At 38.1% G+C, this 25,649-nt stretch overlaps 1 protein-coding gene across 13 annotated transcripts in view; it reads left to right on the top strand.

The window, feature by feature from the left end:
- SLC38A6 (solute carrier family 38 member 6) overlaps positions 1-25,649 on the top strand; it is a 52,836-nt gene that overhangs the window by 11,251 nt on the left and 15,936 nt on the right. For all 13 annotated transcript variants that reach the window (XR_006282363.1, XR_005293617.2, XR_005293618.2 and 10 more), the window contains 2 exons: positions 2,266-2,305; positions 18,676-18,754. Coding sequence is in view for 9 of the 13 variants with exons in the window: in XM_038406537.2 (XP_038262465.1) it covers positions 2,266-2,305; positions 18,676-18,754 (119 nt within the window). In the remaining 4 variants the exon portion in view is untranslated. The remainder of the gene's footprint in view (positions 1-2,265; positions 2,306-18,675; positions 18,755-25,649) is intronic.

The raw sequence follows: 25,649 nt of genomic DNA, 5'->3' as shown, positions 1-25,649 counted from the left end.
TTTAGAGTGGTAGCCGTGTTAGTCAGTATCAGCAAAAATAATGAGTCCTTTTGGCACCTTAGAGACTAACCAATTTATTTGGGCATAAGCATTCGTGGGTTAGAACCCACTTCATCAGATGCATGGAGTGAACAGGAGCAGGTATAAATACATGAGCATACAGGAGCAGGTATAATACATGAAAGGATGGGGGTTGCTTTACCGAGTGTGAGGTCAGTCTAACAAGATAAATCAATTAACAGGAGGATACTAAGGAAGGAAAAATTTCTTTTGAAGTGGTAAGAGAGTGGCCCATTACAGACAGTTCACAAGAAGATGTGAGTAACAGTAGGGAGAAATTAGTACTGGGGAAATTAAGTTTAGGTTTTGTAATGACCCAACCACTCCCAGTCTCTATTCAGCCTAATCTGATGGTATCTAGTTTGCAAATTAATTCCAGTTCTGCAGCTTCACAATGGAGTCTGTTTTTGAAGGGTGTTTTTGTTGAGGAATTGCTACTTTTAGCAATACTTTGTTGTTGAGTGACCAGAGAGATTGAAGTGGTGTTCTACTGGTTTTTGAATGTTATGATTCCTGATGTCAGATTTGTGTCCATTTATTCTTTTGCATAGAGACTGTCCAGTTTGACTAATGTACATGGCAGAGGGGCATTGCTGGCACAGGATGGCATATATCTCATTGGTAGATGTACAGGTGAACGAGCCCTTGATGGTGTGGCTGATGTGGTTAGGTCCTATGATGGTGTCTCTTGAATAGATATGTGAACAGAGTTGGCACCCGAGTTTGTAGCAGGGTACAGTTCTATAGTTCCTGGTGGTAGGATCCCTTTTACAAAAGCTATTTAAACTAGCATACTCACCCTTCGTGGGGGATCTGATTGTGAGACACAGAAGGCCACCCTCGTTTCTAGCATGTCCAATGAGTTTGATGGTCCAGGTTCCTCAATCCCAAAATGGTAGAGATCAGGTTTGGGTGTTAGGTAGCTAAGCCATATTGCAGAAGCTGAGCTCATAGCTTAACAAAAGAGAACTTAAAGAAAGATAACGAAGAGAAGGATTCCTCAACATGGGGGTTTGCCCTCTTATAGGGTCCTGGCACTATCCTGAATATTCATATCCGTGCCCAATCTTCCGTGCCCAAATCTTATTTCCTCACCCAGATAAATCTTAGGGTGCACTTACTCTATAGACTAGCATATTTGTACATATTAATAACATATTCATACATAATATCGATTATCTCATTCTCAAAACCATTACCTTTGCTCTGAACTGGTTCTTCCATGTTCCTGCGGTGTACCTTGTGGTTATTGATGTGTCCCAGAATTTTGGTAAACACCTTCAGTTCTCCATTCAGTTCCCCAAAGTCAGAAGGGTAACTGGTAGGCAATTTATCTATGCCAAAGGTTACAAACACTTATGCAACTTGCTCTAACTAATCATACAGGATACAGGCCTGTAGGTTCCTTGCATTACAGCCAAATATAATGAAATAATATCTACTGCAATATAAGCCAAAATAATATAATCAAACAGATTATATAACATAGCAAGCTGGCAGGCTAGCCCCATTGACTACAAATATTAAGGTCTTTTCTCATAACTGTAAAGGCTAGATATACTTTGGATCAGTTCAGTGCTTTCTGGACTAGTAAACTTCTTTCCCAGCACTGGTCCTACAAATAAACAAAAATTTAAATTTAAAAAAATCCCTGATCTAAGAGCTGTAGCTCACGAAAGCTTATGCTCAAATTTGTTAGTCTCTAAGGTGCCACAAGTCCTCCTTTTCTTTTTGCTGATCTAAGAGTAAATTTTTAATATTCTAAAGAGAAAATGAGGTTTAAGGTTCAGAATCAAATATTCATAGCCTCTGATGAGGCTGACACGGAAGAGATTCGCATGTACTATCTGATTGTCTCTTTAGAGGCGAATGACAGATGCAGCAAAGTTCTTAAAAAATTATTAGACTATACTCAAATGCCCTCTGAATGATACAAAAATGAGCAGTCTACAGAGCAGACTTCATTTATAACTACTTTTGTTCTGTCATCTCAAAATAAAAATACAGTATTCAGGTGAAGATTTTTTGCTGTTATATTACATTTGTTTCCATATGTGTTAAATAAACAGAAGACACCCTTCCTTTCAGTACTATTTATCAGTTCTATGTTTTGGTTTAAGATAATCAATATGCAATTTGACTGTTAGACTGAAGTTTTGATTTAAGTTTTCCTTTCCCTTTCTAAAGAAATCAATTTTTTTATAGGTTATTGTGGGAAGTACGATAATTATTCAGAATATTGGAGGTAAGAAATTTCATAGTGGGGTATGTGTGCTTTGGGGTGTTTATAAACACAAGGCTACATTTAGGTAAAATTATACTTGTGAGAGAGGCTGACAAAAAGAGGAAATTTACAGGCAAGGTTTATGAGATCTTGTTATGCACAAGTGCTACACTAGGTACACTTTGTCACATCACATGCTCTTTACCCTGCAATTCCTACCCATGACGAGATGAATACAAGCATAAAAGGTTGGCCTTTGAATTTAATTGTTTTAATGGCTTCTGTTTACTGAACCATAGAATGCTGTGTATGCTAGCTTAATGGTAGTTTTTCTCCGTTTTTGGTTGGTTTGAGATTTTGTGTTGATTATACATTTATTGTTCATAATGTGGTCTGTTTTTCACACTAATCAGTTTTGTCATCTGCTGTGTAATCTAGCTATATGTCGGTAGTTCTTTTTTGCCATCTTAGTACATTTCCTAATAAAATACATAGTTATAAACATGTAAATCCCAATTAGCAACCAGCATATGAATAAAGTAGGAGTACTCACAGAAATATTAAGAGTAGAGTCCAAAAGAAGGTAGGTTTAAAAGGTAGAGTTAAAGAGAGTGACTGACTGCTGTGGAATGCTTAGGTTTAAACTGGATTCTTTCTCCTGGATGAAAGCAGGAAATATGCTGAAAACAAAAGAAAAAGATTAGGAAAGAGGATGCAGACAGTCATTTATAATGACTCAGAGAAACCGTGTTCCAGTGTCTGTCTATAAAGAACAAGCAGTAATTATCAGAGTACCTGGACTTATTACAAAATGGACGTAGAAGTAGACCAAGTGACTGCTTTTATGATTGGCCTGCCTTTACTAAAATTGCTAGTAATGAAAACTACTTAATTTAAATGGCTATAAAAATCCTGGAATTAATTTCAGACAGGAGCAAACACATTAATTCCAAGGTCTAAAGATTATTTATTCATGCAGGTTTTAGAGGATGTTATGTAGCTATGAACGGATTTTTAAATTTCCTTTACCATTTGACTGGACCACTAAATAAATGCTTTTAGACAAAGAGGGGATACATAGTGAAGGTTCAGGTGACTCTGGGATCTAGTACAAGGCTATGCGGTCAAAGGAAATTTGAGTCTTATTTCATCCCCATAACAGTTCATAACCTTCTCTGTGTGTCATTTTTAATAAAACTCAGTTTAGTCATGCTAGAGGCCCAAGCTGTTGCATGTTGGATATTATCAAACTACTTATTCCATCTTCTGCAATGGACTTCTCTGCCAGGGGTCTTGACCTGTTCTGCCAAGAATTTCATTTCTGTTTAACAGGTTAATTCAAGGTGTAACAACTGGAAAGCATTCTTTCAACTGGAAAGCATTTCACAATTGGAAAGCATTCTTTCAAATATTTAAAAATGCCTGTCACTTTCCAAATCTTCTGTCTTTTGGTTCTCAGGATTTAATGCAAAGATCTTTTGTATAGGAGAATGGTACACGTATTTCCTTCCCTCATACATTTAAGATCTTTGCAAAGATTAACCCATTTTACAGATAAGGATAGGCGATTTTTCCCAAACTGAATCAATGTAGTGTTGCTAGACCAAAAGCACCCCCCTTTGCATAAAGAGGCACTCTGACTTGTTTAATTGGAGGTAGGGATGGGGAATGCAGCCTCCATGACACTTCCTCCATCTCCTGGTATCCTGTGGGAACTTTGTTTTCACTCTCAATGAATCCTCCCTCCCCAGCAGCTGCTATTTCTACTGTCTCAAAGAGACTCAGCCAATAGCAGCATGGTCCTTTGGAAGTGTGCTGCCAGGGGATAGGTGGGAGCTAGTGAAGCCGTGCAGTGGTCAGGAGCCATCCTTACAATTGGCTCTCCTAGTATCTAACAGATTTCCAGGATTAGGAGGCCTCTCCCAATCAAAAACTCCATCTTCTCGACCCTTGAGGAGACAATTAAGGTACAGGAAGTTTTCTTGCCTTTTTGTTCCCCTTCCATGGGTTTCTCAGTGAGAGGGGTCAGGCCTTTGATTTTAGTTTGTCCTGAAGGGATGCCTCTAGACTTATCAGTACGGACTTCTTTATGTTCAGCCCTTTCTTTGATGTCCCATCCCCCCGCCCTTGTTTCTTTGCATCCAGCAAAGCCATGACCCTTCAATAGTCTTTCAAGCTGTATCAATGTCTTAAATTTCAGAGTACGATTAGAAATAAAATGTTCTCAGTTTACCATCAGAGCTGGGAATATTGTATCATATTGAATCTCATTACAAAGAAGATTATTGGCACTTTCAGAATGTAGGTTAGGCATTATTTTTCAGTATGGTCTCATTATTTGTAAAAGTAACCAGAATATATGGAAATGACTTACACTCAATTGGAGTGGAGATTTTATTTAACTTTTTTTTTTTTAAACCGTGTTTAAAAGGATGCCTTTAGTGTTCTAGGTTTTGTTTTTTGTTTGTTTTTTCATAAACTTTAAGAAGCCTTTTTCTCATGGTTATTTAAAAAAAAAAAAACCCAAAGCAAAAAACATCTTGCAGAGTTGAAAGCAAACTTCTTATTTTTAATAACTTTATTGCACATACCCACTGGTTTGTTTGTTTATATGGGGATGCTGACTTTACTACTGTGCAAAGAAGCATTGACAAAAGAAAAACTTGCTTGTTTTTTACAAACAGCTATAAGAAAAGGAATAGTAACTCAAATTTAGATCAATCAGCCTTAAAAAAAATTTCCTTAATAGTCATTTTAAAAGTTAAAGTTGAGACATAAGCAATCGGAAGCCAGGGAATTCAAAGTTAGGGATAGAGCTTGGGATTTGTCACTCTAAAGTTTTTAAACATGATTTTTCTTTTTTCCACACTTATAAGTCTAATTGAATAACTAGTAATAGTTAGTCACTCAAATAGTCCCACTGACTTCAATGGGACTATTCTTATAAGTGCTACTTAGCATGAGAAGGGGTTGCAGAATTTGGCTATAGATAGGAAGTTGCATGATGCCAGATCATCATGTTGTCCTATCCATGTCCTGTACTGTCTCACTTCCCACCGCCTCCTGAGATCCATGCATAGAATGATCATCTAGGTCAGAGGCGGGCAAACCTTTTGGCCTGAGGACCACATCGGGTTTCCAAAACTGTATGGAGGGCTGGTTAGGGGAGGTTGTGCCTCCCCAAACAGCCAGGCATAGCCTGGCCCGGCCCAGCCCCTGACCCCATCCTACCCCTCCTGCTTCTCGCCTCCTGACTGCCCCCTTCCACCCCATCCAACCCCTCCTCTCCTTCCTGACTGCCCTTCTGGGACCCCTGCCCCCATTCAACCTCCCTGTTCCCCGCTCTCTGACCGCCCCAACCCCTATCCACACCCCCTCCCCCGACCACCACCCCGAACTCCCCTGCCCTCTATCCAACCCCCCTACCTTAACCCCTTACCACGCTGCCTGGAGCTACAGCCTTGCCTCTGCGCAGCACAGAGCACCGGGTCAGGCCGGGCTTTGCAGCTGCGCTATCCCAGGAGCTTGCAGCCCCCCTTGCAGCATGGCACCAGCAGCGCAGTGAGCTGAGGCTGCACGGGAGGGGGAACAGCGGGGGAGGGGCTGGGGACTAGCCTCCCGGGCCAGGAGCTCAGAGGCCAGCCCGGAGGGTCCTGCGGGCTGGACGTGGGCCATAGTTTGTCCACCTCTGCTATAGGTGTACATTTCAGGCCTGCCGTGCTGAAAGGGGGGAGGAGGGCTGTTGTCTATTCCATCTACACACATCCCCCCTGACGGGCTCTCCATTCAGTTCTGAGTCCGCATGTGTGAGAGGAGGGGGGAAAAAATCACTTTGTCCCAGGGAAGATACTCGGTTACCACAGCACCAGGCTGTATTCACTTATTTACATAAGAGGGTGGATTGATTTAAATCACTGATTTTTGACTTAAATCAGCAAGCAGGAAATCTTGATTTACATAATTAATTTTAATCTTGTTCTGCATTTATACTTTTTAGTTACTTTGAAAACCATGGTTCATTCTCATTAGTTAGTATGTGTCACAGGGTGCCACTGGCCTTTTAAGAGGAAGAGGGACAGTACCTGTGCTGCCTCAGCTCACTTCAGTTGGGCTTAAAAGAGGGTATCTGAGCTCTAGAGAAGAGAGGGCACCAATGAATGAAGGTAACCTTAGAACCCAGACATGAGTCAGTTGGGAGAGGGGCAGATGAGAGCTGCCAGAGAGAGGAGACTGGCTGCGGTTCCTGGGAGAAGGCTGAAGGCAAGGAGAGTTTAAAAAGGATGAATTCAAACTGGAGCAGGTACAGAGAAGGGCTACTGGGATGATCTGAGGAATGGAAAACTTGTCTTATGAAAGGAGACTTAAGGAGCTTGGCTTGTTTAGCCTAACTAAAAGAAGGTTGAGGGGAGATATGATTGCTCTCTATAAATATATTAGAGGGATAAATACAGGAGAGGGAGAGGAATTATTTCAGCTCAGCACCAATGTGGACACAAGAACAAATGGGTATAAACTGGCCACCAGGAAGTTTAGACTTGAAATCAGATGAAGGTTTTTAACCATCAGAGGAGTGAAGTTTTGGAATAGCCTTCCAAGGGAAGCAGTGGGGGCAAAAGATCTATCTGGTTTTAAGATTCTACTCGATAAGTTTATGGAGGAGATGGTATGATGGGATAATGGGATTTTGGTAAGTAATTGATCTTTAAATATTCAGGGTAAATAGGCCAAATCCCCTGAGATGGGATATTAGATGGATGGGATCTGAATTACCCAGGAAAGAATTTTCTGTAGTATCTGGCTGGTGAATCTTGCCCATATGCTCAGGGTTTGGCTGATTGCCATGTTTGGGGTCAGGAGGGAGTTTTCCTCCAGGGCAGATTGGAGAGGCCCTGGAGGTTTTTCGCCTTCCTCTGTAGCATGGGGCATGGTTGACTTGAGGGAGGCTTCTCTGCTCCTTGAAGTCTTTGAACCATGATTTAAGGACTTCAATAGCTCAGACGTAGGTGAGGTTTTTCATAGGAGTGGGTGGGTGAGATTCTGTGGCCTGCGCTGTGCAGGAGGTCGGACTAGATGATCGGAATGGTCCCTTCTGACCTTAGTATCTATCAATCTATGAGAGTAGCAAGAGGGGTTTCTCCTCAAGCCAGGGCTGAAGGCAGCAGGTGCCTGCTGTTTCCAAGCTGGAGCCAAGACTGATGTCTCAGCACTGAAAGGCTGAACCTTAGGGAACAGTGAGAGGGCCAGAGGGAGTTAAGAGATGCTCCTCTGGCAAGAATGATGTCCCAACATGTGGATGATTCCACTGGGAAGAGCAGGGTTGCACTCCAGCTGGAAGGTGTGGGGTGGCTGTCCTGGCAGAGGGACCGAAGAGGACTGGCAAAGAGGCCATGGCTGAAGGTGCCAGTGTGTGGTATATGTGGCATTGAGGGTCAAAGATGTGTTGGGTGTTTGCACTTGGGTGATAAATGGAATATTTGTTGGGACTTTATCATGAACTGTTTTGAACTACATTCTGGTAATAAACCATGTTGATGGATTAGAGGATAAGACTGTATGGAGTCCTTCAGTTACCCAAGAGGGGATACTGAGGCAGGGTGCCACAGAGCTACTCCTGGCCATGTGGGGACATTCAAGAGGTGACTAGCCCTGCTACGGTATGATTTGGTCCTTTTTTTGCTAATCAGGAGGCTATACTATACTAATACACATTATTTAAGCAATTATATATTTATTCCAATTCTTGATTTTTACTACTTTTATTATGTTGAGATGCATTTCTTATTCTCTAGATGATTAATATTTTTACTTATGATTTGTGTCAAGCTGCATTTGGATGGAAATTGAAATTCAATTAAAAATCTACAAAATCATCATTTTAAAAATGTTTTTGTTAGTTAAATACAATTACATTAAATGTGCTGGCCACATAAGGAAAAAAATTAATTAAAACATGTTTTACATATAAAAATGACTTATTAAACAAAGGAAGTATTATCTGTCATTAGTGAAGTCAACTGATGGTTTCTAGTCACCATGACCTTCAAGATTTTAGAACTGTTAGATCTCCTATCACACCTTGTTTTTATTCTTAGATTGGAAGAGGAATATAAATGTTCCCGCTTTTTCAGCTCCCAACAGGTTTCTCAAACTTTGAATAAACTAGTTGTTGAACTGAACTAGTGGGATGTGGAATAAACTGAAAAGAAGAAAATATTATCTCTGCACCTGCAAAAGAGGCTACTACTCTCAAAAGCTGATTTAGCCCTTCAACAAACTCTGATTCCAGTGCTTATTCAGTGATTTTTCAAAGAGAGTCAGTGGTATGATTTTCTTCGAAACTTCAGGAGCAAAGATGTACTGTTTGAATATTTTTTTTATTTAATTTAAGTGATTTTAATAGAGTATAGTAAAGTTGTAATTTTAAATGGGTTTATTTTTTAAAAGAAAAATGTATTTTAAATTAAAAAATCAGATTTGACATTTTAAAACATCAATTTTTTAATTTAAAAAACCCATCAATGTTTATTCTGTTACATAATCCTCTCCAGAAGTAACTGAATCTAGAGGGAGCCCCTGCTATTGAAGCTCCAAGGGAGTTGTGTGTCTGTGTAGCAGTGAGAGCGGTGCAGAGGGCCAGAGCCAGGGTTCTGCATCCTGTGGGTTCCCCTAGATCCTGAAGGATCTGCCAGGTTTTGGGCAGCTACTCCATGGAAGGGGGCAGGACAATGAGAAGGAATTCTTCCCCAAGCAAAAGCTCTCAAAGATTTCTCATTTTAAAAAATACCCTCTGATTAATTGTCCTCTCCTGCAATAACGTGTGTCAGTAGGGATATGACAGCATATAGTGAATGAAGTTGGAGAGTGAAGTATTTTAGCAAGATTTGTGGAAAATGGAGAGACACATCATAAAGTATTGCGCAAGAGCATTTCACAATCTGTTGCCAACACTAACAAATCTTCAGCATTGAGGTCTAAAGCAGGAATTATGTGGGTGGAGTTTTACAGCTTATTTCTCCAGGCTAAAGACTGGCACTAGCTGAAGATCATTGCTGTAGGGTGGTCTGACTGATCACATGGAACCTGGAAGTTTTGATAGATAGAAACAAATTTTGAGAACATGAATTTAATAATACTATATGCAATAGCAGCTGGAATTAAATACTGCAGTTGAACACAGATGATCTCCACAGGGATTTTTTGCAACAACAGTCTGAGGTGTACAGTGGAATTCTTTTGTTAAAGATCAGTTTGGGTTACCTGCCTGCTTTTTGTTTGTTGTATCCAAATGATCAGTATTTGCAGCTCCATGGAATTACGTTTGATTTGAGAAACTCATGTGAAAACAAAATTTCATTTTACAAAGATTTAGCAAATTCTAGTGCTGAAGAAGATTAGTTAGTTTATAATGGTTTCCAATTGTGCCTTCTACAAGTTTAAATTATTTACCTGCAGTCAGCTGCTCTCAAAAGGTGCAAAATTATTTCCTCTTTGAAAACATCAAAAACTGTTTCCAGTCAGATTCTAAACTAAAAGCAAAGACAAATTGATGAACACCAAAGGGTATCGGGAAAGGAAACTCCAGTAATGGTGGTCGTTTTACATCCTGCAAGCCTAGCTCTATCTTGAGTTATGCTGTTTGCTTGCATACTATGCATTTTAAACAGATGTTCTACAGATACCGCAGACATTTTACAGTCTGTTAATATGATCAACAAAATGAACAACACATGAAGACATTCGACTAAACTGAAGCAAATTTCAATAAATGATGTTGAATATGTTACTGAATATTAAAATTCTGATTTCTTTTTTGTTTGAGATTTTTTGCTATTAAAATAGTCAACATTTGGCAGACTTTTCTTAGGTATAAAAAAGAGCTAAATCTAGGAAAGGGTCTGCATAAGAGACTTTTTTGGGGGGTTTGTAGAGGTGTGGGTAATGTGCTTTTCCAGCAATGCTCTCTCAACGCCATCTGCTGGCCAGTCAGAGCACAGCACTAACATGAAGTTGTGATGTTGGGTTTTTGTTTGTATTTTCTTAAGTGCTGCAAATTAGCAGTCTTAGGCTGGTTATGCTGAAGAGAGGGCCTTTTTTTAGATTTAACTTGGATTTACATTTATTACAGTAAAGACAGTGGGAGAATTGGAGGGAGCCTAAATTAGGGAAGAAGGAATTTGTAACTTGTATAAGCTTGGTTAAACATACTCGTAGCTCCAGTGATGAATTTTGTACACAGTGCAATTTACGTAACTTGTATATAAAACTACAGTATTATCTTGCTTCTGCCAATGTTGAAGTGGCATATTTTACACCGTGGAGTTAAAATACTCAAACTATGATCAAGATAGTCATGTTTTTCTGCTTTGCAAGTTACCTTTTATTCTGCTCAGAGTTCATTCGTCATTTAATTGAAAATGTATTGTAAATAGCATTTTGTCTCGTTTAAAAAGTGCTAATCCAGAGGAATTTAAATATGGCAAATATAGTGAGAAAATCAGGGATTGCATCCTTGTCTCTCCCATCAGAGTACATATTCTACCAACCTATTTGAATAAATTAACACCTCCATAGAGTGGAAGGGAAGACATAGTGCATCTCTTTGCTAAAGACTGGATTGGTTAATCCTTTAAGAAGTTACTGACCTTCCCCCAAATACAGAAAATCAAATCCTGTTTTTAAGCAAACTGGAATGCATGCTGCAGTTTGTGTTTGACCTGAAAGCTAATTAGCCTTATTGTTTTAAACTGAGGATTTCCAGTGTAGAGCTTCCTTAAATAAAGGCAGGTTTATCAATTGCCATACTAAATTAACAATCGAGGCCAGAAAGAACAATTATGCTGTATTTTCATAATGTAGTGAATGTAATTCAGGGATTTTTGACACAGTGAAAAAATTAAGACTTTTAAGAAAAAATAATTCTTATATCTATCTGCAGATTTAATACATTTAGAGCTTGTCTACATGAGACATTTTTCCTATTAGACTGGTCTATTTGTAGTTATACCACCATAGTTACACCAGTATAACTCCCACATGTGGATGCTTTTATTCCAGAATCAGAGTGGCTGTTTTCAGCTTTATTTAAATCACTTCCAAAGTGACATAAACTAAACTGGAAAAAGACTCTCATACTGGAATAAGATAGTCCGCACAGGAAGTTCTATTGGTATAATTTATAGCAGATTATATTCACCCTGCCTTCTATCAGTACACCTTTCCCATGCAGACAAGCACTAAATCTGTGGTGGTGTTGGTTGTTTTTTTTTAGTACTGTTTTAAACTAAATACATGCAGCTCCAGTGATTTTGTAGATTTCTGCTAAAGGAAATATATTCTTTTCATAAATATTGAGTGGGAGAGCCTTCAAGACTTTGTTTTGATTGTATAATATTTTTATACATACCGAATGCATGGGATGGATGCCTTAATGGTTCTCAAACTTTTGTATTGATGACCCCTTTCACACTGCAAGCCCCTGAGTGTGACCACCCCCCCCATTAAAAACACAATTTTTTTTACATTAAACACTGTTATAAATGTTGGAGGCAAAGCGGGGCTTGGGGTGGAAGCTGACAGGCGTGACCCCCCATGTAATAGCCTCGCAACCCCTGAGGGGTCACGACCCCCAGTTTGAGAACCCCTGCCTTAGAAACTGACATAAACAGAAGAGTGGCAGAGAGTCCTGTGGCACCTTATAGACTAACAGACGTATTGGAGCATGAGCTTTCGTGGGTGCATCTGATGAAGTGGGTATTCACCCACAAAAGCTCATGCTCCAATATGTCTGTTAGTCTATCAGGTGCCAAAGGAAACTCTGCCACTTTTACAGCTCCACACTAACACGGCTACCCCTTTGAGGATAAACAGAAGAGTCATGCAGTATGAGGGACAAAGTAGCTCATGGATTTTTGGTAGCATTCACACTTCATTTCTTCTGCTCCTCTTCTCTTCGCAGTTTGCTTATAGTATTGTTTTGATTTTCAGATGGGTAGATGGAGATACTCATGGGCAGCAGGTGAACTGCCAGCTGGGGGAGGCTAGCCTCCCGCTTCCCTCCCTGGCCCCCCGAGCACAGGGCGGCCCCAGCCACCCCAAGTCCCAGCCACCCAAGCCTCAGCAGCACTGAAGAGGAGCAGCCTGCCACCTGGGCTGGGACCAAGGGGGAAGGGCGAGCAGGAGGTGGCTTTGGGGAGGAGCGTAGGCTGGGCCCCACGGGGCTGTTTGGGAAGGCACAGCTTTCCCCAGCCTATTGGATTAGCCGCCCATGGAGATACTGTAATGTTCCTCTCCCTCAGCCCCACTCCAAATCCCCATGAAACAGAATTGCCTACTAAAAATTCAGCATTCCACTCTCCTATTTCACTTGCATTGGCAACTCCCATCTCCTGACATCGCATTATTTAGATGGACACTTTCTCTTGCATCCATTGGGTCAGAACAGACTATTGGTAAGAAGGTCATTTTATCTACAGAGGGAAATGTAAAAGTTCAAATATCTGTTGTTGCATTAGTTTCTATGAAAAATCCAATTTAATCTGAGCAGTCCAGCTCAGTTTCTCAGTGATAGGGGTTTTTTTTGGTTTGTTTTTTGGCCTAGTGTAACTTTTAAGTAGGTTTACCCCCGCCCTTATTTTAGTTTTTAACCTTTCTTCTCAGTGTTTTGAAATGAACAGGACTTTATTGATCAGATTCTCTCTAGCAAGAGAATACAATTGTTACTTTTCTTTCCGTCTTCTGTGCTGCCTGGAATCTGTGAGGAGACACCTTACTGATCTGGTATTCGCCCAGTTCCACAAGACAAGACTGCTCTGCTGTCTTAGTGTCCCCCATCTCCCACTTCACAGTTCTCTCGTCTCTTCTGACCAAGAGATCAGTGTCTTGACAGAGAGGTTTTTACAAAGTCTGTTTCTATTCCTCACTTCACTCCTCTCCTGTGTATAAAGTTAGTAAAGTGCTTTGGGGATTTTTTGCATGAGGCATTATAAAGATGCAAGGTATTAATAATAATGTAACAAACTGAACTAGTTGATTGAGAACAAGTAGCCAGAGGGAATAAGGCTCATTCTTTCCAACCATGAGATTTTGTTTTAAAGGGTATATCACCAACCCAAGTATAAGGAAGGAACAATCATGTGAACTGTCCAACAGTTCCCTTTGAATATGAATATACATCCTCCCAAGTCACTACTTTAGACTTTAGCAGCAAATCCCTTGTTTGTGACTAGGATGATGAGAAGAAACTGAAGTTAGTATTATGGGAACCAAAAAGCAAAGCCATTTAGGTGGCTTAAGTTTGGACTACCTGAAAGGATTGGTGGTGCGTTTATTGGACTTTTCTCAATTTTTCTCTCTTCTTCTCTCCCCCGCCCCTCCCCCCCATCGTTTTCAAATCTGGGCACATATGGTGAGTGCCAAACAGTATAAATGCACAGTATAGAAATGCTGACTAACGCATTTATTACATGTGTTTCTAGTTAGTATTAACCTGTTGTGATGTCCGCAGCTACATAATGAAGAACTCCTGGTGCAAAGTAGCCTAACGTTATACATTATAAATCCTATCCTGCAAACTAGCCAGCCAACATCAGCATTTCACAATGTGCTAATAAGTTCTGTATATTGATAAGTGTGATATCTTGTTGCTCTTAGGACAGTGATGAATCTATTGGCTGATAACTTTAAGGTGGTAAGGATTATTATTTTTCTCCCTGATGGAATGTTGAATTACAAAATTCCCATAAGTTGAGTTGTTGGTATAAAGTTCAACTCTGGTTAATTCTTCTTGATCAGCCAGTTCCTAGCAGTAATTATGCACAAAAAGTTAAATTAAAGGATCATTAAGGTTGCTAAATCAAGCAATACGAAATGCCCAAATTAAGGTTGCCTCTCCAAGTGTAGTTCAGCCTCTTTGTGCATCAGCATTATGTTACAATCTCTAGTTACATCATCACGTACCATTTATTCCATAGGACCGCAGCATCATTCAGTGCAAAAGATGGACAATGAATGAAGCAGAGGGTATGCAAGAAGAGAACAGACATTCTTTTAAATTTTAAGGCACTAGACTGGGACTCAGGAGAACTGAATTCTCTCCTTGGCTCTGCCACACATTTCCTACATGATACTGGCCAAACTGTTCTAATACATATATATAAATACGTAAGAGGGCTGAACTCAGATTGCACAGGCAGCTTTACTTCTGGCACTTACTAATTTTTTGAGTGCTTGACTTTGCAACCGTAATGTTCTTTTAACGTAACTTTTTGTATGTGATAGATAATTCTTTAGACCCCTTAAGTGTCTGTTTTAATACTCAACCAAATGACACAAAATGTTAATTCCTTACTATTGGGGCAAATCAGAGATTATGATGTATTCTTTTGTAATTGCCGTAGAGCAGCTCAGCTTCATGACCAACTCATCTGTTCCCCTTATGAGAGAGGACCTTATACACTAAGTCCTCTCCAGTGTAGGTAGCATTTAAGTTTTACAGTATAGCTTGAAGTTTTTATGCCTGCATCTGCCATTTTTGAAATCTCACAAAAATCATTCCTTTGTAGCCAAAGATACCTGTTTTGATTCTATCCTTCTCTCCTACTTTTATTAATAGACACTGGACAAAACCAGTGGACATTGTAGTTGTTTTTTTCTTCTTACTGGAAAATAATTGTTGATAGACCTTGTTGTTTTTTTTTTTTAATGCTACATCCCATCTCAGTGGAAAGGTTCCCTCTTTAGTTTCAACAAACTGATTTCTTTAATTAACCTTTTTGTAGTTTTTTTCCAAAGGATCCATGATTAGTTTCTTTATTTTTTTTCTATATTGTTTAATATATTAAAGCAGGGTGTATTAAATCAAAGTGATTTAAATCACTAATTTTAATCATGATTTAAATCAAGTTTTCCTTCTTGCTGACTTTAATCATCAGTCTTAATTGTTATGGATTTGTACTTTTTATTTTCCTAAAGAAAGGTTGATTCTGACTAGTTGGTAACCGCTAAATATGTTGATTTGCAACTAAATAGAGACTCTACACTAAATTTGGTGTGCATTTTTGCTGATCAGGATACACTATACATATTTATTTAAGCAATTTATATAGCTTCATTTATATTTATTCAAATTTTTAACTTTTACAGTTTTGTTATGGTAAAGGATGCATTTCTTATTTACTAGATTAACTTTTTTTGTGATTTGTATCAAGCACTGTTTGAATTAAATTAAATGTACAAAACCAGCATTTGATTTTTTTTTATTATATATGACTCCCTTTAAAAGTAGTGAACACACACATTTTTCTTATCAAAGTTTATTAAAACATGTTTTGCATTTAAATCTGATTTAATGAAGTATCATCTGTAGTTAGTGAATCAAGTTAATTGTTTCTGGTCACTCTATCTGTCAAGATTTTAGAACTATTAGATCTCAACCTCTTACACCTAATTATTATTCATAGGTTGGAAGAGGAAAACAAGCTTTCCTGCTTTTTTTCAGTTCCCAGTTGATTTCATAATTTTTGAATGAACTAGTCATTGAACCTAACTAGTTGAATAAATTGAAATGAAGAAGCTACTGCTGTCAAAAGCTGGTTTAGCTTTTCAGTAAACTCGGGTTCCAGATGCCTAGTCAGTGATTTCCAGCAGTTCAGTGGTTTGACTTTCCTTAAAGCTTGGCAGAATACATGTACTGTGTAATATTATTTTTGGTATTTAATTTACGTGATTTTAATAGATTATAATACATGTAGGCCTTAACTTAGGTTTTCAATTTCAAATTTAAAGTGTGTTCATTAAAAAAAAAAAAAACACCACCTGTATTTAATTTAAATAAAAATATTTGATTGATTGATTTAAATCTTTTGGGGTTTTCTCAACCTACCAAAGTGCTATTCTTCCTGTGAAATATGTAACTGTATATGTTGATATGAAAAAGAAGCTGGAGTTATCCTCTTAAACAATGAACAGAGCATGGTATCCTGTGCAGTGCTGTTTACTCATGAGTTGCCAAAAGAGAGATTCATATCTTAAGTAAGCTTCAGGGTATAAATATACTCAATACATTCAGCATTGATTTTCTTAATATCTTAGAGAAAAGGAAAAGAACATAAATTGGACAAGAAAACTGAAGTAGCTTGTTAGATTATTTATTAATATACATACAGAAGCTAAGAAATATACAAATGTTTAGCACATGCAAGTTTCTTGTTGCACGATTTAGCTCCCTTCTTGGGAGTGAAATTCAATGAAATAGGACTCCAATTTGAAAAACAAACAGTAAGTATACAACAATGGATAAGCGATAAGCACACAACAAAGGATAAGCAATTAAATGGCTAGCCAGAGGCTAATAGAAATGTATGGGAAGAGTGACATCTTGTATTAGCAGGAAATCTAAACTTGACATTAATCTGAAGCTTTCTACAGTTGAAGTTGCAATAGAAATTATAATTTTAAAAAAATCTTTCTGAAGGAGATAAATGTCTGAAACTTCAGACCTGCGTACATGGAATGAATTGTATAATACAAGTAAGAGAGAGACAGATGGAATGTTAATGATGAATTGTAATTTAAAGGAAGTTACTGTTTCTCAACTTCAGGGGTTTTTAAAATCTGCCTTTTGGGGGGATAATGCATGAATGTATCTATATGTTAGCATCAGAAAATTCAGTTCTTTGTCTTCCTATTGTAATATTGATATTTTAAAAATTACATTCAATTATACATATTCTTATATAGCACATATCATCTAATTTCTATAATAAAAGAATCAAATTGGTGACATCAAATACAATTTCTCACCAGGCCTTATCAACAGCTGTGTGTCAACAGGGAAAAACAGTTCTAGATTTGAAAAATGAGTTTTGTTTTTTTTTAATACAAAGAAGTGAATATTTCCTTATTTAGTGACCTAGCAACTGTTTTTAATTTAACCTTGCTGTAGGTACATGTCACTTTGTATTAATACATTTCACTTTCTCTATAGAGACCACATTCCTTCTCTTCAGAATTTACCATTAACTGTTTCAGTGCTGCAGCTTCTGTGATTACTAACTTTTAAAGATTGGAACAGTCTATTTAATTTTTTTATTGTCTAATCTTAAAATCAGCTTTCAGAAATGTGCTGTATTTTGTTTCAACTTAAATTGTTTAAAAAAAAACCCCAAATAACTGAGTATACTGGACTAAAACTTTAATCTTATTAAATACAAAAAATGTTTTTCAGATTTTAAAAATATTTAAAGCTTCTTCAACAAATTTCTAAAATCATTCAGTTCTGAAGGGTGGAGGGGTACCTTCATGGTAGTTTTAGGTGTGTCTTAAAGCTACTGTAAAACTGAACAAATCACTGCGTAATATTCTGTTGGTCTTGGAACTATATGTAAACCTTTACAGACAGTGAAGACACAGTAACATGAGAATTAGCCTCTTCTAGAGGCTAATGGGTTGTAGATGAGGTAATATATTAATGAGTAATAGTGAAGAAAGTTGTAAGAGTTCTTGTTTACCCCCAAGGCCTTTTTACAGAGAGTAACGATTAACTGTATGTTTATCTATATCATTGCCCTCATCTAAACGGAATCGTAAATGCTTAATTGTGTATCATAATTCCTATGCTGCTGACAATCAATGGAGATTCTTCTTTGACTCTAAAGTGTCCTGTGCTTTTTAAGCAGGAGTAACAGAGTTCTGTCTCTGTTATTCCCATTACATTCCTAGTGGCCATGGTATGCAGGACAGGGACAACTTTTGAAGTCCTAGTTGACTACATATTTGTTATAATTCATTACCAGAAATATTAGTAATTTTGTATTGTAAAAATATATCAATCGTGTAGTTACCTAAATTGTGGCAATGTGTATTAATATTAGTGTACTGACTGATTTAAAAAAAAATCAAAGCACATCATTTAAAATATTTTCTAAATATAAATAAGTCTCATGATTTGTTCTCATAATTTAGTACCCCACATATATTTTTTCATTTATAAAAGAAGGGGGAAGAGACCATGCTGCAGCCAGGCTACCGGTAGTAGATCAAGTTTAAGGAAGAAAGCTTAGCAAGAAGTTCCCTTTTTTCCAACTTGTATGGATTTTTCTCCAATTTGTTTCATACTACCTTTCTGTAGTATCCTAGAAAATGTTCCTTATTTCAAGATTCTCATGTGGTAGTAATCTCTTTGCTGCTTTAGTTAATGGGTGCAATGCATGTGGATTTGTAGATATTTCTAATGGAAGTATATGGAAAAAAAGCATTGATTTTGACTGTGGTGCCACTGAGTCTAATAACTAGCTGGGATGTTATGTTCCAACCACTTTGGTCAAGCCATGCTAATTGTAATTACGAGAGATGCTCTTATTCCAATACTAAATCTGTTCCACTTCTGTTCACAGCTATGTCATCTTATCTTTTAATTGTTAAATCTGAACTGCCTGGTGCAATTGCAGGATTCATAAGTGGAAATGACAGCGGGTAAGAGAAAAATGTTTCAAACATTATATAATGGAAGAAAGCAAGTCCTGTAGAAGCAGTTCAGCTCTGTTTCAAAGTATGGATACCAACATTTCCCTTAGATTTCACATGCTAAAAAAATTTGTGATTTACAGGAGTTCCTGGAACACAGAATGCTGTTGTCATGTTTGAGTTCTTCATCACATATGAAAATAGAGCCTGATTCTCTTCCGTCATAAATTTCACATTACTTTAACTCCATAGATTTTAGTGAAGTTATTCCCAACTAGGAAATTAGGCCTGTAATTTCTGAGCTTGATTTTGCAGCCTTTGAAGTCAAAAATCCATCCAAAAAAAATCTTTTTCTACATTAGGGAGCAAGAATCTTGTGAGAACTGAGCTTGAAAGGAGAAGGCAGAAAAAACCAGAACGTTTAAACTGCTGTCATGTTATCACTTGAACCACAATACAAAACCCAGCAGGCGTTCAAATTTAAATATTTGTTGTCTTGCTTCAATAATTGGACTTGTCTTGAGAAACATGCCAAGTTTTCAAACATGGTTTATAATTCCCCAGCTTGGCTTCCATTAAAGAAATTATGCTTTGGAAGTACAGCTATATATTGTATATAGCAGGCAATGTACTTTAGATCTGAATCAGATCCATCACAAGAAAACTGGCTCTGCTAAGAAAAACGTTCCAGCTTCAGCATTAGAATATCTTATTTTGCTTGTTACAGTGCTGTCACCATTCATGTCAATATGTTTTAGGTTGTGTTATGGCCGTTTTGCAAACTCTTATTTTCAGAGATTTTTTTCACTCAGTTATAATGTTTTTCTCTGGGCTGAAGCTCAGTATACAAACTCTAACAGAGAGACACTGTGTATGCGAGTGATACAGACACAGTACATAAATGTTGTAGTGCTTACTTTAAAAAAAAATTATTTTTGCTTAATTTACATCTTTCAGTTTGATACTTTTATGTTGGTTATAATTAAAAACTGTTTTCACTTAGGGGAAAAAGCAGTCTGATAGTCTTAATTTTTTTCAAATTTTTCAAATTTCAAATAAAAAAAATAGAAGTCATTAACCTATTAAAGCTCTGTATAAATGGTAGTGTTTTGTGTTTTGCTTTTAATTTGGAAAATATTGCCATAAGCTTGAAAAAAAGATGTAATTGTTGACTTTAACATTGTAACTAATGTCATCTTCAACCTGATATTTTAAGCCCTCTGAGCACTGTGACATTAAGCATATTGAATTGATTGGGTAAGTGTTGTGGAAAAAATTCTTTATTTTTTCTGTCTGATATTTTTACTTTGATTTTACTTTACTTTTAAATAATAGTTGTGTTCATGCAGAGTTGATTCTTTCCAACAAAAATTTGTAATAAGGTTTGTAGTAACTTTTAATGATCGTTTCATAATTATTGGCATTCATATAACAGTAGAATCTAGAGGCCCCAATCAGGAATGTAAAGTGCCTAGCAGAATGGGACCACAAGCATATATAATGACACAGTCCCTATCTGAAGACCTTACAGTCTAGAAGAAAGAGTTTTATATTTCTTAATGTGCCAAAACTTCTGCCTGATACAGACTCCACCAAACTTTGCTGGTTGTCATGTAAATAATTCATATGTTCAAAATGAGAACACTACCAGAATATGCATCTTACCTGAAACACACTGAGGTTCCTTTGGTCTGATCCATTTCCATTTGAAGTCAATGGGAATCTTTCCACTGACTTCTGTGGGCATGATCCCATAATCTGTTCCATCTAGAAAACGTATTTTGAAACTACTGTTTAAACCATAATCAAAGTGCATACACTGAAATATGATTTTTTTCCTTGTTTTTTCTGCATGTCCAAAGCCTGTTTGCTTCATCTATAACCTATATATTTTAACTTTAAAAAAAAAATAACTTCACACAGCAGCCTGAATTGTCATGATGGAGCAGAACCTTTAATATTTTTATTTCATTTTGTCCATTTGTCCAAACCTTAATGTATACCTCTTTGGTAGTTAATTTGTAAAATTGCAGGAAATAATCAAGCACCCAAAATACGTAATTGAATATCAAACCTAAAGGTAGTCTTTAAATATGCAAGGGACACAAATATTGGGTGGCTGATTTAACTAATTATAGTAGGAAATTTGTTTCCAGACGTGATTACATGACAGTTTTGTTTCAGTTAGGTCAATATGGCATCTGATATGCTTTCATTTTGGTGCATGGTTTATCTTCTTCTTCAGTGAGTTTAGCAAATTCACACACTTGAAACATCACTATCTGTGAAAAATGAGTTTTATATGCATGTATAGGATCTAAATATGTACATGTGAAATGTATTTAGAGTATGTGTATGCACGTAAATTTTTCTGTTGAGGAAGTTAAGCACATATGTAAGTGTTTCCAGGCTTAGGACCATAGTTTGCAATGTGCCTTAATGCCTATTTTGTATATTTTTTAAAAAAGTACAGTATACACACTTGTTAATTGTAAATAGAAATGTTTCAATCAGTCTGAATAACAAGAACTCCATATATTTTTTTTGACGATGACATGAACGTAGTTTAAAACACAGACTGCGTCAAAATGTTGTAATTTGTGAGCTCTCTGTTAACATTTAATGACCCTTTCAGGAGGATATGATTGATGCAATTAAGTTGTCTTGCCTGTGTGTTGTATAACTGATATGGACTGAGAGTAAGAACCTAATTTAGAACATATGATGGTCTTGTCCTGTTCTATTTGGGAATGAAATTTAAATCAATTTATAAATGTCTGTTTTTAGTTAAAATATGGAAAAAAAAGAACATCTGCTTGCCAAAACATTTGCAGTACAGCTAAAAACTTATACTCCATATTTCATACTTGGAACATTTTTATCATAGAGGAGTAAAGTTACAGCTCAAACCAGTTTTATAGGAAATCTAAAAACTTTCATTTTGAAAGAAAATGTTTTATACTATAATACTTTATGGAAAAACTTGGGGGGATGGTTTGATCGCTGATGTTTCATTGTTAATTTTTAATAAAAAATAACTTCCATATTTCAAACTAAAACACTTTAAGAATCTTTTTGTAATACTTTTTTTTCTGATTTGTATTTCATATGTTGTAGTAGTATTTTATGATTTCTTATTTGTTTTTTCAAGAACACATTTTCCAAACATAATAGTATTGATTAGTACACGCTAACCAAAAAAGTTTTGTCCTCCTAACTCATCGGTGGTTAAAAGTACTATAATCTATTGATTGTTTAGCTGTTGGTTTAGACAGTCATGTGGCTTAAAACAAATGCCGCATATATACTGCAGCTGAGGTACTTCAGCTTACCCCTCACTTAGTGCAACATTTATGGTCCATTTACTTAACCCCCTCTATTAATTTTAAAGCTCGTCAGCCACCCTGTGGGAAACAAATTATGACAAACTGTGTGAATTAAAATGACATGTAAATATTATTGGGGGCATACTTTCAGGGAATGACCTCAATAAAGTACTGTGTAAATACAACATTTTAAAGCAAATATGAGGGACAAATTGTAAACAGTGAGAAAACTGGCCCTATATTTAGCCAAGATGGCTGCTGCTATTACTACTGGAGCTCTGCTGTTGTCTAGGCTGTGTGGTATTAACTGACACTGCTCCTAAGGGCTGCAAATAGCAAAATTTCATTAGAAAGTAACTGAAGCTGTAGCACATCTAGGCAACAATACATTTAAAAAAAAAGTCTAATGTTTCTACAGAAGTTTTCAATACATAGCAAAATGGTCACTTGACTTGGAAGTATGACCTCCAGTTGGCAATAAGCCATCAGCTTGTTGGCTCTGGGCTTTTTTATCCCACTATACATAACACTTTTTTTTAAAAACAGGACCAGTAGTTGTCCACATAAGTGACAGTCTGTATTTTTCATAGATAGTACTTTTTCTATGAAACTCGGGTCATCTGCTTCTTTTCTTAAATGATGTCTTCAGGGTACTGCCTGTGTATGAAGTTCTAACCATATCCTGGACTACACAAACTCTGAGGCCAAAGGCCAAGGTGTTTATAGGTAATAAACCTGAAGGTTGATGTGCTTGATATTTATCAGTCAAGGATACGGTGGTTATTACCAGGTTAGCAGGGAGCACCCTCTGTTACTGTTTTTAATAAAAGCAGCAGAGAGTCCTGTGGCACCTTATAGACTAACAGACGTATTGGAGCATAAGACTTCAGATTCTTTGGAGAAGGGACTCTACCTTTTTGGATGAATTTTGATTTTTGTAAAGCATTGTGTACCTCTTCGATGCTATATATGTAAATGACAAAGGAGATGCTCTTTCACCCCCTTTATCTCCTTTACTTTTCTCACATAATGACAGGTTTCGGAGTAGCAGCCGTGTTAGTCTGTATTCGCAAAAAGAAAAGGAGTACTTGTGGCACCTTAGAGACTAACAAATTTATTAGAGCATAAGCTTTCGTGAGCTACAGCTCACTTCATCGGATGCATTTGGTGGAAAAAGCAGAGGAGAGATTTATATATACACACACACACACACACACAGAGAACATGAAACAATGGGTTTATCATACACACTGTAAGGAGAGTGATCACTTAAGATAAGCCATCACCAGCAGCAGGGGGGGGAAAGGAGGAAAACCTTTCATGGTGACAAGCAAGGTAGGCTAATTCCAGCAGTTAACAAGAATATCAGAGGAACAGTGGGGGGTGGGGTGGGAGGGAGAAATACCATGGGGAAATAGTTTTACTTTGTGTAATGACTCATCCATTCCCAGTCTCTATTCAAGCCTAAGTTAATTGTATCCAGTTTGCAAATTAATTCCAATTCAGCAGTCTCTCGTTGGAGTCTGTTTTTGAAGCTTTTTTGTTGAAGAATAGCCACTCTTAGGTCTGTGATCGAGTGACCAGAGAGATTGAAGTGTTCTCCAACTGGTTTTTGAATGTTATAATTCTTGACGTCTGATTTGTGTCCATTCATTCTTTTACGTAGAGACTGTCCATTTTGGCCAATGTACATGGCAGAGGGGCATTGCTGGCACATGATGGCATATATCACATTGGTAGATGCGCAGGTGAACGAGCCTCTGATAGTGTGGCTGATGTGATTAGGCCCTATGATGGTATCCCCTGAATAGATATGTGGACAGAGTTGGCAACGGGCTTTGTTGCAAGGATAGGTTCCTGGGTTAGTGGTTCTGTTGTGTGGTGTGTGGTTGCTGGTGAGTATTTGCTTCAGATTGGGGGGCTGTCTGTAAGCAAGGACTGGTCTGTCTTCCAAGATCTGTGAGAGCGATGGCTCGTCCTTCAGGATAGGTTGTAGATCCTTGATGATGCGTTGGAGAGGTTTTAGTTGGGGGCTGAAGGTGATGGCTAGTGGCGTTCTGTTGTTTTCTTTGTTGGGCCTGTCCTGTAGTAGGTGACTTCTGGGTACTCTTCTGGCTCTGTCAATCTGTTTCTTCACTTCAGCAGGTGGGTATTGTAGTTGTAGGAATGCATGATAGAGATCTTGTAGGTGTTTGTCTCTGTCTGAGGGGTTGGAGCAAATGCGGTTATATCGTAGCGCTTGGCTGTAGACAATGGATCGAGTGGTATGATCTGGATGAAAGCTAGAGGCATGTAGGTAGGAATAGCGGTCAGTAGGTTTCCGATATAGGGTGGTGTTTATGTGACCATCGCTTATTAGCACCGTAGTGTCCAGGAAGTGGATCTCTTGTGTGGACTGGTCCAGGCTGAGGTTGATGGTGGGATGGAAATTGTTGAAATTTTGGTGGAATTCCTCAAGAGCTTCTTTTCCATGGGTCCAGATGATGAAGATGTCATCAATGTAGCGCAAGTAGAGTAGGGGCATTAGGGGACGAGAGCTGAGGAAGCGTTGTAAAGTCAGCCATAAAAATGTTGGCATACTGTGGGGCCATGTGGGTACCCATCGCAGTGCCGCTGATTTGGAGGTATACATTGTCACCAAATGTGAAATAGTTATGGGTCAGGACAAAGTCAGGACAGTCACAAAGTTCAGCCACCAGGTTAGCCGTGACGTTAGCCTGGTGGCTGAACTTTGTGACTTTGTCCTGACCCATAACTATTTCACATTTGGTGACAATGTATACCTCCAAATCAGCGGCTCTGCGATGGGTATCCGCATGGCCCCACAGTATGCCAACATTTTTATGGCTGACTTAGAACTACGCTTCCTCAGCTCTCGTCCCCTATTGCCCCTACTCTATTTGCGCTACATTGATGACATCTTCATCATCTGGACCCATGGAAAAGAAGCTCTTGAGGAATTCCACCATGATTTCAACAATTTCCATCCCACCATCAACCTCAACCTGGACCAGTCCACACAAGAGATCCACTTCCTGGACACTACGGTGCTAATAAGCGATGGTCACATAAACACCACCCTATATCGGAAACCTACTGACCGCTATTCCTACCTACATGCTTCTAGCTTTCATCCAGATCATACCACTCGATCCATTGTCTACAGCCAAGCGCTATGATATAACCGCATTTGTTCCAACCCCTCAGACAGAGACACACACCTACAAGATCTCTATCATGCATTCCTACAACTACAATACCCACCTGCTGAAGTGAAGAAACAGATTGACAGAGCCAGAAGAGTACCCAGAAGTCACCTACTACAGGACAGGCCCAACAAAGAAAACAACACAATGCCACTAGCCATCACCTTCAGCCCCCAACTAAAACCTCTCCAACGCATCATCAAGGATCTACAACCTATCCTGAAGGACGAGCCATCGCTCTCTCAGATCTGGGGAGACAGACCAGTCCTTGCTTACAGACAGCCCCCAAATCTGAGGCAAATACTCACCAGCAACCACACACCACACAACAGAACCACTAACCCAGGAACCTATCCTTGCAACAAAGCCCGT

The sequence above is a fragment of the Dermochelys coriacea genome, chromosome 6 (assembly GCF_009764565.3).
Source record: "Dermochelys coriacea isolate rDerCor1 chromosome 6, rDerCor1.pri.v4, whole genome shotgun sequence".
NCBI classification, from domain to species: Eukaryota; Metazoa; Chordata; order Testudines; family Dermochelyidae; genus Dermochelys; species Dermochelys coriacea.
This window is presented reverse-complemented; position numbering and strand designations above follow the sequence as displayed.